General features: G+C 31.0%; 3 protein-coding genes across 3 annotated transcripts; 1 reads left to right on the forward strand and 2 right to left on the reverse strand.

Annotated features, from left to right (window-relative positions):
- Positions 1 to 1,206: 1,206 nt before the first annotated feature.
- Positions 1,207 to 3,164, reverse strand: LOC122397346 (oligoribonuclease-like). Its single transcript, XM_043396471.1, has 5 exons — positions 2,390 to 3,164; positions 2,001 to 2,065; positions 1,753 to 1,914; positions 1,413 to 1,633; positions 1,207 to 1,342 (listed from the first exon to the last, which is right to left on the reverse strand). The coding sequence occupies exons 1-5, from the start codon at positions 2,457 to 2,459 to the stop codon at positions 1,225 to 1,227; spliced, it is 636 nt and encodes a 211-aa protein (XP_043252406.1). The 5' UTR covers positions 2,460 to 3,164; the 3' UTR covers positions 1,207 to 1,224.
- A 279-nt stretch (positions 3,165 to 3,443) lies between these two features.
- On the forward strand, positions 3,444 to 15,274 carry LOC122397572 (DNA mismatch repair protein Msh2). The gene is made up of 15 exons (XM_043396821.1): positions 3,444 to 3,584; positions 3,669 to 3,718; positions 10,842 to 10,965; positions 11,049 to 11,305; positions 11,390 to 11,557; positions 11,629 to 11,817; positions 11,888 to 12,282; positions 12,357 to 12,568; positions 12,661 to 12,978; positions 13,051 to 13,272; positions 13,384 to 13,616; positions 13,953 to 14,044; positions 14,134 to 14,356; positions 14,914 to 15,006; positions 15,119 to 15,274. The coding sequence occupies exons 1-15, from the start codon at positions 3,551 to 3,553 to the stop codon at positions 15,272 to 15,274; spliced, it is 2,766 nt and encodes a 921-aa protein (XP_043252756.1). The 5' UTR covers positions 3,444 to 3,550.
- On the reverse strand, positions 3,824 to 8,912 carry LOC122397570. Its single transcript, XM_043396820.1, has 2 exons — positions 8,767 to 8,912; positions 3,824 to 8,576 (listed from the first exon to the last, which is right to left on the reverse strand). Exon 2 carries the CDS (start codon positions 8,558 to 8,560, stop codon positions 4,052 to 4,054), a length of 4,509 nt encoding a protein of 1,502 aa, XP_043252755.1. The 5' UTR covers positions 8,561 to 8,576; positions 8,767 to 8,912; the 3' UTR covers positions 3,824 to 4,051.
- Positions 15,275 to 15,656: the final 382 nt, after the last annotated feature.

Here is a 15,656-nt window from a genome sequence, read left to right on the forward strand (position 1 = left end):
AGCAACACAATTGTTACATTAAATCCATCCTTCAATAAAAATCAAATATAACGTGTACCGCGCCCTTTTATTCCCATTACAATTTGTTATTTCTTAATAAATTCTTCTAGTCAAATTGTGAAGAATAATCGACAGGGAATAGCTGCCTAAATTTTTCATCAAAAAGAAAAAAATTTCAAATCGTTCTGAAAAAATTATGTTCAGCTCCGGTGGTCAATTACAATCATTTTTGGTGAATAGACATACCTCCGAAATCCTACGCACTTTCGAGAACAAACTTCTTTACCGAAAATATAATGTGTGGCCAGAAATATTTCCCCGAAATTACATGCGTATGTTTAAAATCTCATAACTCCTGAACGGATTGGAGGATTTTAATGTTTCAAAATGCAAACGACGCGTATTTTGGAGAAGAATATTTACAAAATCTAAGAATGTTGGAAAAGTTGTTCCTTCACCCCGTAAAATGAAAGAAACTCCATAAAAGTGGCCCAATTTTCAAACGATCATAACTTCTACAATAGTGAATGTATTTGATTGGTCCTACCTGTTGGCATTTCCTTGATCTTCACTGGATCGCTGACCTTGATGTCAACCCCATTGTTGACCATCTATGACCATAGTCCAACCATTGTTAACCATTGTTCAATTCTGTAACCTGTTAGTAATTTTGCGAGTGATACGGGAATAGTAATGGAGCTCTAGTCATCCCAGAAAAATGGGCAGACACTAAATGGCGCCTTTAATATTTTCAATAGAACGCCACCTAGCTCTCGAAAAGAGCGTACTATTTCTTTACAAACGAACTCGCTGAGCCGGCTGAGCGTCAGTTTGTCGCGCGTACTCGAAGATGCCAGATCGTTATGACGAAACGATAGTGTGCAATTTTTGAACAACAATAAGAAAGAAAGTGAACAACCGATCAATACGAGGTTCTAAATGTTAGTTTACCCTAATATGAACTACAAATAAATTGTCTCAGTATATGTAAAATAATTAGTTTTCATTCCCTGGGATGTCTAAACTTTGATGAAATTCAATGTAATAATACAAAAGGAACTAAAACCGATCAGAAATATTACCAAAAGGAAAGGTTGTTCAAAATGTTGTCCTTTACAATATAGTTCAAAATACGCATTACACGCGCGCTATCTTTTTTGTTTAGGAGTGTTGATGTGGGAGATAGGGTAATCAAGATCTGACTGTGACGCTTCAATTTAATCTTTATAAATTAAATAGATATTTTTTATAATGTTCTAATTGTTTTATACTTTCCTTTATGTCTGACAATGCTCTGTGGCAGTGCATTTTTTTCAGTTCCGGTACATTTAAATTCCACATTCTAAAATTTAAAAAATGTGATATAATTTTGCAGTAAATTCGTAAAGGTCATTTACATATATAATACTTACAAAATTAATTCTCTAAGAGTTGTAGTGTCTATGATTTTGTAATTTAAATAGTTATTAACGGATGGCATATATTTTGACAAAAATATACGATCCATGTAGACTGAACTTCCTGCAAGTGGGCTAGTTCCTTCTTCTATGTACGACTGTAAATATTTCAGTACGATTTGTTCAGCATCTTGTACAGTAGTTTTACTCAAACGTGATTCAGTAATTAATCCTGTCTAGACATAAAAAGAATCCATCAAATTCTGTACATTATTATAACCATTATCCACACATCAACCATTCTCTCTACTTCAAATATCTTAAATGATAATATAAACTTTAAAATTATATTTACTTTCTCATGATTTTGTACACACCAGTCATTCATATTTTCTAATATCTCATTTGGTTGATGTATAACTATATTCAAATCTTTGCTTATGATTTTTAAATCTTTATTTGTAATTAAACATGCTATTTCCAAAATATGACATGTTTCTAAATCAAGTCCAGTCATCTAAAATATACAATAGAGCATTAATATTAAATAATGTAATTGAAATATGAAAAGTATTTGAAACAAAATTGTTAATATTAACATACTTCCATATCTATCCACACAATATGCTTGTTATTATTTTTTACCATATTTAACATGGATGAAGTAGCTGTTATAGAAAATATAAAATTGATTGAAAAACAAAAGAAATTTTCATATTTTATTAGAAAATGCAATCCTACTCTACAATTATTGTATAATCTACAATTCAAACTTGGGTGATGCAAAATTACATAATGAAGAATTAGGGCCAATATAGTTAAAAATTAAATGTTTTAAATAAAAATTATTTAATTTTATAAGCTCTGCTAAGAATAGACTTAAATAAAATAAAGATTAATTTGTCTAAAGTTATTTGTTTTTAAAAGTATAATAAAATGATATTTATAATATTCACGTATTAATATAAATATAAAAAATTAGTTTAAATTACCCCTTTGAGAAGAAGAAACAATTGACTGAAGACAGTTTGTTGTCTGTCTTAAACTATGTACAAAATTCATTTGCACTTAGTACAAAAAAATCTATTCTTAAAAATTTAACAATTATGTTTCAAATACTATACAATCTGATATATTTTACACGACTATAAACAAATTGTAATTATATTATATGTATGTGCGTGTTTTAGAGGTTAATCGAACTCATTAGAGGGAATAAAACAATCGTAAGCTAATATTAAAAAATTAATAGTTTCAAAAAAATATAATCTTTTAATTTATAAGTCAATAGTTTTTTGTATCTAATTCAACAAAACATTGTTTATAACATAAAAGGTTGCGTATCCACTTATCACTGATTGTATTATAGTATTCGTCAAGGTAATTCTATTGAAAAATAAGTAGGAGTGGATTATTTTTTGGTTATAAGTTATAAGTCCAATCGCAATCGCGAGCGGCGTTAATTTCTCACTAGTTATGGCTACCCATAATCGAATCTAGTACGAATCGCACTAAGTAAGAGACAGTAAAGCTGCAAGAGTCCAATTTTGCACTAGATAGACGGAGACATACAAATGATGTGCACTCTTTCTATCAAGTGCAAAATTAGACTCTACTTCGGTTCTACTGTTTCTCGTTTAACCCTACTGGAACAAATTGTAATATAGGGTTATATTTTGTGGAATCAACGAACATTTTAGACGTTGATTAAAATGATTCTATGGCGATTTAAAATTTTTTACATGTCAATTACATCTATATATAACAATACGTTACAGTATAAATTTCATTGCAAAAACGAAACTAAATGGGCTTATGTAGAGATATTTTGTAGTAAAAATAATGAATTAAAAAATTCATAAATACCGCCTTAAATTAATACGACTTGAATTCATGACAAAATCTGGTATACAGTCATTGGTTATTTCAGTTCACCAATCAAATTGATGACTCCCAGTGAAACTTCGCGCCCCATCTATGATTTATTAATTCTATGGTATAATTAATTTTAGCGGGAATACATTGAACGTATCGTGTTACGCGCAATGTTAACACGTTGTTCCAGCAATTTTTGAGATTTTGTTGTTCTACGATTTTCATATTGCATTTAAAGTTTAAATTATAAATTTTACTATTCCTCTTCATATACAACTATGGCTGTACAACCGAATCAACAATTTCAAATGGGTTAGTAAAATAATTCAGTTCCTCTAATTTTCGATTATAGTAACTATTGTTCGTAAATAACTGTATAAAAAAATAATATTTCAGATGTTTCAAGTCAACAGAGCTTCGTTAGATACTTTAAAAACCTCCCAGAAGTGAGTAAATGTATTATGTTATTATTTTGTGTTCTAAATAAATTCATTTATATTTACATGTACGGAAATGTCTTTCATTTTCATTCTTGGAAGGACAAATAATGATACTTATAAAATATAATTTTATTTAAATAACGAAATATACAATAAATTTGGAATAATGTCATTCCATAATACTATATCAACTTCTTGAAATCATTAAATTAACAAAATAAATGATAACAGTACATTATATGACACTGATAAATAAACTCTATATAATGAGAAGTCCTATAGTATTAAGAAAAAAGTCACTTACAAATACAAATTAATTAATAATATTACAAATTATGTTTATCCAAAGATGGTTCTAGCTTTTTCTTTAGCTTTACCATAAGTAGTTGTTATTTGACTGCCAAGTTTTGACCAAAAAGATGGTGCATGCGTTGTCTCATCATTTTCATTTAAAGGTTTTACAGACATTGGTGTAGATGTTACTTCATTAACTATTCCTATCACTTCTCTTGGTTTCTCGTGAATATCCCATGGATCAGCATTATTAATTGGTAGTAGTGTAGCACTGGGATTTACTGTTATTCCACTATATATATCATCGTTATGAGATGCATCATATGGTCCACCTCCGTAAACTTCTATAATTCTTGGTTCTAACTGAAGCTTAGTTTCACGGTTTTGAACATGTTGTTCATCATCAATTTCACTTGCTCTTTGTTGACTAAATTCTAATTCACTTTGTTTTTTAATATTGTCAGATTTGTCTTGATATTTTTGAGATATTTCTGATTCTTCATTGTCAAAAATAGATGACTGTTGATATATATTTTGTGTTTCTTGCTGATCAAAACTATGACCGGACTGTTGGAACTCTGGACTGCTTGATTGCTGCTGTAAATGCCCCTTATCCCTTTGATCTGTTTGTTGTATAAATTGTCTTTGATCGCTAGGGTGATATGTGTAATGCCACTGTAAACCTACAGTTGCATCATTAGATTTATGTAATGAGTTAACTGAATCCACATATGCCTCTTCAATACTGTGTGTCTTATCAGCAGCTGGTTGATTTAACTGTTTAGAAGTAGTTGTGTCCATGAAATTGTTTGCATTTTGATCACCTCTAATATTTTTATCCCTAACCATATTTACATCAGCCTCAGTTACAACATTTGGTGGTAATTCATAAATGTTAGCATCAGGATGGGAAGGTTGTTGATTATCAGAATTATACGTATTTTGTATATTGCTTAATACACCAATTCTTGAATATCTTGACCTTGGTTTTGGTTTCCCTGCTGGTTTGGGAAGTTGGAAACTAGACACTTGCTGCTCTACAGGTATATTGCCATTTACACCCACTATAGGAAAATTTTCATTTCTTTGAGTATTAACTTCTGGATTCTGCATATTTACTGATTCTCTGGATCTATCAGAATTTGAAAAGTATGGATTGTGCTCCATTGACTGCTGTCCAAATTCAAGCTTCCCAGATGTTTGTTGAGTAAGGTCATCAAATTCACCTGTTTGCTGTGTCAAATCTTCTGTTTGCTGAGTATTAGTATTTGGTCTTCGAGGTAGATAAGAATCTTGTGACTGAGATCCAAACTCAAGCTTTCCAGATGTTTGTTGAGTAAGGTCATCAAGTTCCCCTGTTTGCTGTGTCCAATCTTCTGTTTGCTGGTTATCAGTATTTGGTTTACGAGGTTGATAGGAATCTCGTGATGGTGGCCCAAATTCAAGTTTCCCAGATGTTTGTTGAGTTAGATCATCAAATTCACCTGTTTGCTGGTTACCTGTATTTGGTTTACGAGGTTGATAGGAATCTCGTGATGGTGGCCCAAATTCAAGTTTCCCAGATGTTTGTTGAGTTAGATCATCAAGTTCCCCTGTTTGCTGTGTCCAATCTTCTGTTTGCTGGTTACCAGTATTTGGTTTACGAGGTTGATAGGAATCTCGTGATGGTGGCCCAAATTCAAGTTTCCCAGATGTTTGTTGAGTTAGGTCATCAAATTCACCTGTTTGCTGTGTCCAATCTTCTGTTTGCTGGTTATCAGTATTTGGTCTACGAGGTTGATAGGAATCTCGTGATGGTGGCCCAAATTCAAGCTTCCCTGACGTTTGTTGAGTTAGGTCATCAAATTCACCTGTTTGCTGATTGCCAGTACTTGGTCTACGAGGTTGATAGGAATCTCGTGATGGTGTCCCAAATTCAAGTTTTCCAGATGTTTGCTGAGTTAGATCATCAAGTTCCCCTGTTTGCTGTGTCCAATCTTCTGTTTGCTGATTACCAGTATTTGGTCTACGAGGTTGATAGGAATCTCGTGATGGTGGCCCAAATTCAAGCTTCCCTGACGTTTGTTGAGTTAGGTCATCAAATTCACCTGTTTGCTGATTACCAGTACTTGGTCTACGAGGTTGATAGGAATCTCGTGATGGTGGCCCAAATTCAAGTTTCCCAGATGTTTGTTGAGTTAGATCATCAAGTTCCCCTGTTTGCTGTGTCCAATCTTCTGTTTGCTGGTTATCAGTATTTGGTTTACGAGGTTGATAGGAATCTCGTGATGGTGGCCCAAATTCAAGTTTCCCAGATGTTTGTTGAGTTAGATCATCAAGTTCCCCTGTTTGCTGTGTCCAATCTTCTGTTTGCTGGTTATCAGTATTTGGTTTACGAGGTTGATAGGAATCTCGTGATGGTGGCCCAAATTCAAGCTTCCCAGATGTTTGTTGAGTTAGATCATCAAGTTCCCCTGTTTGCTGTGTCCAATCTTCTGTTTGCTGGTTATCAGTATTTGGTTTACGAGGTTGATAGGAATCTCGTGATGGTGGCCCAAATTCAAGTTTCCCAGATGTTTGTTGAGTTAGGTCATCAAATTCACCTGTTTGCTGTGTTAAATCTTCTGTTTGCTGATTACCAGTACTTGGTCTACGAGGTTGATAGGAATCTCGTGATGGTGGCCCAAATTCAAGCTCCCCAGAAGTCTTTTGTGTTAGATCATCAAATTCACCTGTTTGCTGTGTCAAATCTTCTGATTGCTGTGTATTCATACTTGGTCCCCAAGGGTAGTGAAAGTGTTGTGACTCCTGTTCAATTTTAGGTTTCCCAGATGTTTGTTGAGTTAGGTCATCAAATTCATCAGATTGTTGCATATAACTGAAGGGATCAGAGTTTGGACTGCGTTTGTATTTTCTATGCAATTGTGAATCTGTGTGTACATGGTCGGTTGTTCCTTGTGTACAGTCTGCATGATTTCCCATTTGACTTAATTCAAACTCTCCAGTTCGTAATTTTTCTAATGTCGTTTGATGTCCAGAGTTAAAACTGTTTTCTCTATATCTATTGTTGTACAAAGCGCCCTGCTCATTGGTATGTGAAATATCTGAGGAATAATGTGGAACTGATGTTTCTTTCATATGACTAGAACTCCAGTGTTCTTTATAATGTGAAACTCGTCCTGGCATACCTGTATTTATGTGTCTATTTTGAGTATAAATATTTTGCCTCATGTTATCATCAGTTATTTGATCACGATTCAATCTTGATTGATGACTATCCAAAAGTTGTGTCTCTTGCATGTTGTCTGTTTGTTGCTGCATTATGCCTTTGCTATATATATTTCTATTGTAACCACTATTTCCAGTACTAAGTACATTTGTATATCCTGGTGTAGGATTTATAAATTGTGTAGATGGTTGTAATTTTGGTACATACCCTTCGTGTCTTTCATACATGCTGAAACTATTGGCACCATAAGTATTCTGAGTTGGATTTATATATGGTTTGGTGACAGTATCTGTTAAATGTTCTTCATTATGATGTGTAGATAAACTACTTCCATGGTCGATTTGACTCCTATGTGTATTGCTATAAAGATTATCACTGGCTAATTCATGCATACCAATATTTGTTTGCGCAATATTACTAGATGCCGTATTTCTTGTACTAGATATCTGATTAAATTCTTTCCCAGTTTCTCTATGGAATTTTTCTATTTCTCTATTTATATTTTCTACTCCAGTATTAGTCACTTCAGATATAGGTATAGATATAGGAATACTGCTAGTTAAGCCAGAACTAGAAGTGTAATTTCTTTTATAATAACGGACTTTCTTAGGTCCTGATACATATTGACCTTCTTCTTCAAACACTTGTCCATGACCTCCATCAGTTCCATATGAATCCACTTTGCTCCAATTTCTAGGTTGTGCATTAGAATAAGTTTTTTGAGAAATTTGAGTAGCCAAATCTGATGCATCTTGTACTCCTTGTGAGCTTCCACCATATTCTCCAAAATCTTCAAGCCTCTCACTTTGTGTATTAGCTCTTCTGACTGATGATTGTGTATGTTGTTGGCTTTGTATTCTATTATATTCACGTTGTTGTGCACTTGATTCAATATTACCTATTTGATTGTATGCTTGTTGAGAATTAAAACTCTCTCCTGCATTAGATACACGAATACCGTGTCCATAATTATTTTGATGTTCAATTTCTGGTAATCCTGCACCATAGGTATTTCCTGTACTGTAAGAAGATGAATAATTCTTCTTGTAGTATCTTACCGTCTTAGGACCATCAACAATCTGACCATGTTCTTCATGTATTTTTCCATTTCCATTATTCGTATTATAGTCATTGTGTTCAGACCAAGTACCAGGTCTGGAATAGTCAAGTCCTTGTAAACGTGTTGCAGTCTGTGTTAAATCATTGTAACCTTGAATGTTACTAGGTATTTGTGAACCAGTTTGAAATTGTTTGCTATAAAAACCACAGGATTCTATACATCCACTTGGTGCAGATAATACTTGTGTTATTAATAACAATAAAATGGCAATTCTTTGTACCACCATATTACTGATTTGGTCTCTGAAATGTAAAATATAGTTACAATATTAGCTATTATGGAAAAAGAATGTATAAATAAATATTTTTTTATATTTTCATAACTTTTACTTTTATTATTATAAGAAGAAACATTAACTCTGTTAGTAGTACATATTGGCAATTAAATATTCACTGTATGTTCTTTGCTGATTAAAACTAAAAATTTAATTACCTTATGACAAGAGACCAAAATTTATTACTTCAAGCAAGACAATAAAGAACTGCGATGCTCTCTGTGACAGAAAAGATTAACATGTACTACACATAGGTTGCAGCAATTCCATTTATGTTGGTTTCCCCTTCTTTTTACCACTTCTTCTGAAAACATTCTCTTTCATTCTTGCATGATGATAATATTTGCTATGCGTTTATTTCAGTTTACATCCATTCTTATCGGTATCAGTAATTCATAGCAATATACAAATTTCTGCGAAGAGAAAAACATTTACCACATTTGATTTAAATGTAATATCTCCTAAATTTGTTGTTTAATTTGTAATTAATCATATAATATCTTATTTCAATGTTTAGAAGAAAATATTAGAAAAACAGTGTATTGCATCTAATAAATTATACATTAATATTTCTTATTGCCCTTTTTATTTAATTAAAAAATTTACATTCTATCTACTGTAAATATTAAATATCCTACTTTAAAAAATAGTTTTGGAAAAATTAAAAAAAAAAAAATACGTTTTACAATATATCAACAATTCTATGTACATATTTTAAAAAGAACTATCTTTTTATAAGTTTTTTAAATCTGTAAATATAATACCTTAATTTCCAAGAAATAGATATAATGATTTTCCATGTTTGGTTTGATGTGTCATCAATGAAGTCATTCTATATATGTAACATCCTTGTTGTGACATTTTAATGAATTCTTATTTCATAATAAGTATAATTTCAAGGTGATTGTCACAGAGACATTGAAGAGTTTAAATATGTTCTTGTAATTTTAAATTTAAAGTGTTATTGTTTCATTTGTTTGTAAATGTCAAAGTATTTTTTGCTTGGAATATATTCAATATATTTCATATATTATCTGTTTTAATATTAAACCTGATAATTAAATATAAAAAGTTGCTGTAATATAATTAAGCTAAAATAATTTGAGAAGTAAAACGGTTCATGATGTTTTTGTCATGGCCTACTTAAAACATATTCAACTGACCTTCCTGGAACATGAACTGTGATCTTTTATCATAATAAGTGTGAATAATACTTTCAAGATAATATCAGACAACTGAATGTTATTGAAATGTTTGGAATCTTTTACTACTTAATTTAGTGCTTTAACTACTTATTTGTGCTTTATGTTTCATATTAATATATTTTTGTAGTATCCAAGTTAACAAATAACAGCGATTATAAAATCAGTAAATTGAGTTCAAGTTTGATATTATAATCATAATCACTCTTCATTTCAATATTTATTGATAATTTCTCTCATAAACTTTTACTATAACATTTTTAAAAATGAAGAAATTAATTAAAAGCTACATACTATTTCATATTGTGTTCAAAATTGATTAGTAGTTTTTATAGAATACCAGATTTCCTTGAAACCAAGAGCATTACATTAATATGAGTTCATGATGCTTTGCCCCCAGATATACATTGACCTACAGATATATAACAAGATTCTTCATTTTCTTGGAAATGTGAAACGTATTAATTATATTTCAGTAATACTTACCACAATTCTCTAATTTATTAAGTATTCGTATTTCAAATATTTTGTATGTCAATTTTCTAATAACGTAAAAGTTAATTTATTTCTTATTAATAATTATATATTTTAATTTCTTTACAAAATATTATATCATTTTAAATTTATGAAGACTCCAAGTTTTAGAACTCATAATACTTAATATTACTAGTTTGTATTTTTTGTCGCCTAAGACTTGCAACACATATTAAATTAATGTTTTGATTTGTACAGCAAATAAAATAAACCAAGAAACTGTATGAAGAAAAATACATTTTAGTATTAACAGAATATTTATGTAAAATGAGCATACTTGGAATCTCATGTTGCTTTAGCTATATTGTATTTATCATTTCTGTAAACTTGCAGCTTACATAAATAGGTCAAGGATACTTTAAAAAACAAGGTCATATTGTGTAGTTCTTGGGGCAAAGATTTATTAACACATATAATGCGTATAGTTAAACAATTGAAATTAATTTTTTGATATATGTATATATATGTGTGTATAATTAAATAATTATTCGTTTCAGAAACTCAATACTACTATACGATTTTTTAATAGAACAGATTATTACACATTACATGGTAGTGATGCTTTATTTGCTGCACAGGAAGTTTTTAAAACCACAGCTGTTTGTAAAATGTTAGGATCTGGTAAGCAAATTAAACTTCAATTTTTGGAGTTCAATTTGATTTCTATGCTTGGAAAGTAATATTCAATTTTATGTTTAATATAGATCCATACAAAATTGAGGGTGTTATTCTCAATAAGAACCATTTTGAGTCTTTTATACGTGATTTATTATTAGTGAAACAATATAGGATAGAAGTTTACGTCAATCAAGGTTCAGCAAAAAATCAAAATTGGGTATTAGAATATAAGGGTTCTCCTGGCAATTTAACACAGTTTGAAGATATATTATTTGATAATAACGATGTGGCAGTTAGTGTACGCGTAATAGCGGTGAAATTGGGGGTAGAAGGAAAATCAAGAGTAAGTAATTATGATCAGCCTTGATAAGAATTTTTCAAGTATTGTATCATCCAAAGATAACTATTAAATTTTATATTTTGCAAGGTCGTTGGTTTAAGTTGCGTAGATACTACTGCAACCCTATTTTCTGTTTGTGAATTTCAAGATAATGAGTCATTTTCTAATCTGGAATCTCTTATTGTTACACTTGCTCCTAAAGAATGTTTATTAATTCAAGGCGAAGGTAGTCACGAATTTCAAACTCTAAAGCAGGTATCTAAATAAGACATATTTTATTGTGTAAAAATAATTTTTCATTGGGTTTGAAATTATTGTTCTTGTAGTTAATGGAACGAAATAATATAATGGTCACTTTGAGAAAAAAGAACGAATTTTCGAGCGAGTCAATAGTGCAAGATTTAAATACTTTAATAAAATTCAAAAAAGGACAACAACAAAATGTACAATCTCTGCCTGAGACCAATTTAAATCTTGCTATGTCATCTACTTCTGCTCTTATTAAATATTTAGATGTAAGTATTATACTACTGGTAGTGTAAAATATTTTCCATATCATAATTTAATATAATACTTTTCAATTAGTTAACATCAGGTGAAGGAAATTTAAATCAATTTAGCATGGACCAAATAGAACAGTCGCGTTATTTGAAACTAGATTCAGCTGCTATGAAAGCACTTAACATTGAACCACGTGCTGACACTCTATCAGTATTAAATGGAAATGCCCCTACAAGTATTTTAGCCCTGTTGGATAAATGCAGAACACCTCAGGGTCATAGGCTTCTTGCACAATGGATTAGGCAACCTCTTAAAGATTTGTCCCTTATAAAAGAGAGACACGACATTGTTGAAGCATTAGTGAATGATAATGAATTAAGGTCTGGACTTAATGAAGATCATTTAAGGCGCATACCAGATTTACAAGTACTTGCAAAAAAATTATCCAGCAAAAAAGCAACTTTGCAAGATTTGTATAAGTAAATAAATTGTACATTTTTTATGTGTCATTTGTACCTCAGTTCAGCATTTATTTATTTATTCTTTGGTTCAGGATTTACACATGTGTATTACATTTACCAAGACTAGTAAAACAATTATCTGATATGAACACAGTGGCCTTACGTACAATGTTCACTGATCCCTTAATTGAACATCTTAAAGACATGGATAAGTTTCAACAGATGGTTGGTGAAACAATTGATTTGGATGCTGCTGAAAGAGGAGATTTCTTAGTTCGATCAGAATTTGATGAAGAATTAAAAGGTATCCGCATGAAGATGTAATTACATCCATTTCTGAGTTGTAGTGTACAATTATGCTCGTTTACGGTTAACGCATTAATTTTCTATTATTAGAGTTGAAAGTTTCTATGGATGAAGTGGAAAGACAATTACAAGCACAGTTATCTAAGGTTGCTAACGATCTCTCGATCGGAACTAGCAAAATACTAAAACTAGAATCTAATCAACAATTTGGCTATTATTTTCGTGTCACACTAAAGGATGAAAAAGTGTTAAGAAATAAAAAACATTACACTATTTTGGATTCTAATAAACAGGGCGTACGATTCCGGAGCAATGAAATGAACTACTTAAATGACGATTATATTGCTGCCAGAGAAAAGTATACAGTAGAACAGAAAAAGGTTGTGACAGAAATAATAGAAATTGCAGGTTTGAATATTATTAGTTTTATTAGAAAATAAGTAGCTACAGTTTGTAAATTACATTTATTAAACATATTAGCTGGTTACAATAGTCCAGTAAAAGCTATTGGAAATGTGCTGGCCAGTCTTGATGTACTCACTGCCTTTGCATCTGCTGCCATAAGTGCCAATAAACCATACATTCGTCCTGAAATGTTGCCCAGTGAAGCAGGCGAATTAAACCTTGTTCAAGTTCGACATCCATGCTTAGAAGTTCAGGAAGGAGTAGATTATATAGCCAATGATGTCAATTTTAAAAGAGGTGATACTTTTATTAATACTATGAGAAAATATACAATATTTATATATTATAGGTACCCGTACACTTCTATTATTTACCATTTAGTGTTTACAATAATTATCAAAATTATAGGACAGTGTCATTTTTGTATCATAACTGGCCCGAATATGGGAGGTAAAAGTACTTATTTAAGATCCGTTGGTGTTGCCGCATTAATGGCGCATATTGGAAGTTTTGTTCCCTGTGACAAAGCACAAATATCGTTATTGGATTGTATATTAGCGCGTGTAGGAGCCGATGATTCTCAATTAAGAGGACTTTCTACATTCATGATGGAAATGATAGAAACTGCTGCTGTATTAAGGGTAATTTTAAATAACTTAACACGTTCACGACAGGCTGAACCACCGATAGTGCATTTTACATGATACAAATTCAGCCCTCGTCGCGAACGCGTTGAGTCTGAACAGGGAGCCTTTTTGTTATTTGATTACTTACAGGGGTATTCTACTGTAAAATGCTTATTTTTATAATTAGGATGAGTTGAATTATAGCAGGATATAGTTCGGATATAGGATTTTATACGTGCATTTAAAAAATATAAACAGAGATTGATTTTTATAAAGGATTACAGTAGAATATCTTTTTAAAATATTGCATTGAAAATACTTGTATTTGACATTTTATGTAATTGTTGATAGACGGTTACATGTAATTCTCTTGTGTTGATTGACGAGTTAGGCAGAGGTACTTCTACTTATGAAGGTTGTGGTATAGCATGGTCAATTGCAGAGTAAGTTGTAAACAATATTTTAATGAACGTGTTCGTTTTGATTGTTTTCTTATAACTTGTAAATATACAAAGTTGAAATGTTTTTGTAGGTATTTAGCAAAAGAAATTAAATGCTATTGCCTTTTTGCAACACATTTCCACGAAATTACTAAATTAGAGGAGGAAGTGCCTGCTGTTAAAAACAACCATGTTACAGCTCTTGTCAATAACAATAAGTTAACATTATTGTATAAAGTCAAACCAGGTGTGTGTGATCAGAGTTTTGGAATACATGTTGCTAAAATGGCCAATTTCCCTCAAGATGTGATAGAGGTAAGTGGTTTATACATATGTATATTTGAATTAATTATACAGGGTGTTCGGTAACTGGTGGTACAAGCGAAAAAGGGGTGATTCTACATGAAAAAATAAGTCTAAAATATAGAATAAAAATCCTTCGTGTGAGGCTTTGTTTTCGAGAAAATCGGCTTTGAATTTTCGCCGGGTACGCGTGCACTTGATCATGTCTTGTTATAACGGATCTCACTGTAGATCATTGTCTCGATTGATGTTTATGTTGATAAACACTTCCAGTGTCACGGAATTGTTTATTAACTTAAACTTAAACTTAAACTGCAATAATACTCATCGAGACAATCATCTATAACGAGACATGGTTAAGTGCACGCATACCCGGCGAAAATTCAAAATCGATTTTCTCGAAAACAAAGCCTCGCATAAAAAATTGTTATTCTATATTTTAGACTTATTTTTCTCATGTAAAATCACCTCCTTTTCGCTTGTACCACCAGTTACAGAACACCCTGTATATTATATATCTTAATATATTTATTCAAAATTATTTACAAAATACTACTTTTAATTTTCAGTTTGCTAAACGCAAACAAGCAAAACTTGAAGATTATCAAGCTTCAGTTTTTGAAGGATCTGATAATCCACAGAAGAAACAAAAAATAATCAAGGTGACATTACTAATTTTTGACTGTTTTCAAATTTATAAATTATTTCAAAAGATATAACTAGACATTCTTATTTAATATTATTTAGACAGTGTTATCATTGTAAATGTTACAGGAAGCTGAAGGAATTATTACAGAATTTGTTAACAAATGTAAGAAGTTGGATAAACTTTTGTCAGATCAAGATTTAAAAGATAAAATTTCAACATTTAAGAAACAAGCTTTGTCTCGCAAAAATCCTTACATAGAAGCGCTTCTTGCTGCTTCCTAAATACATTGCTATAAAATTACATAATTATGTTAGAAGATTAAAACAACAATCAGTATTATTTATACTAATATTATTTTTTTAACTTAAATCACGTAGAGGTACATTGTTATTTCATAAATGTTATATTAAATCATTCATTTTTGTATAAATATGTGTCATTTCTGCCGTTTCCATAGTTTTTAAATACATGTAATTGAATTTCAAAATATTTAGAAAAAATGCAAATAATTTCTACATCGTAAAGTTTCCGAGTATATTTAAGTCGTATTTTTTAATAATGTTGGAACTGCACCCAGAAACCTAAAGAATTAATTGTTTGAATGTGAATAGTAAAAGCTTAAAATGTTTCATTTCTATAGCAGTTTACGATCGTAAGATATCT

Source organism: Colletes gigas, unplaced genomic scaffold, assembly GCF_013123115.1.
Source record: "Colletes gigas isolate AHSC1104 unplaced genomic scaffold, ASM1312311v1 Colletes_gigas_Sc00009, whole genome shotgun sequence".
In the NCBI taxonomy this organism is placed as follows: Eukaryota; Metazoa; Arthropoda; class Insecta; order Hymenoptera; family Colletidae; genus Colletes; species Colletes gigas.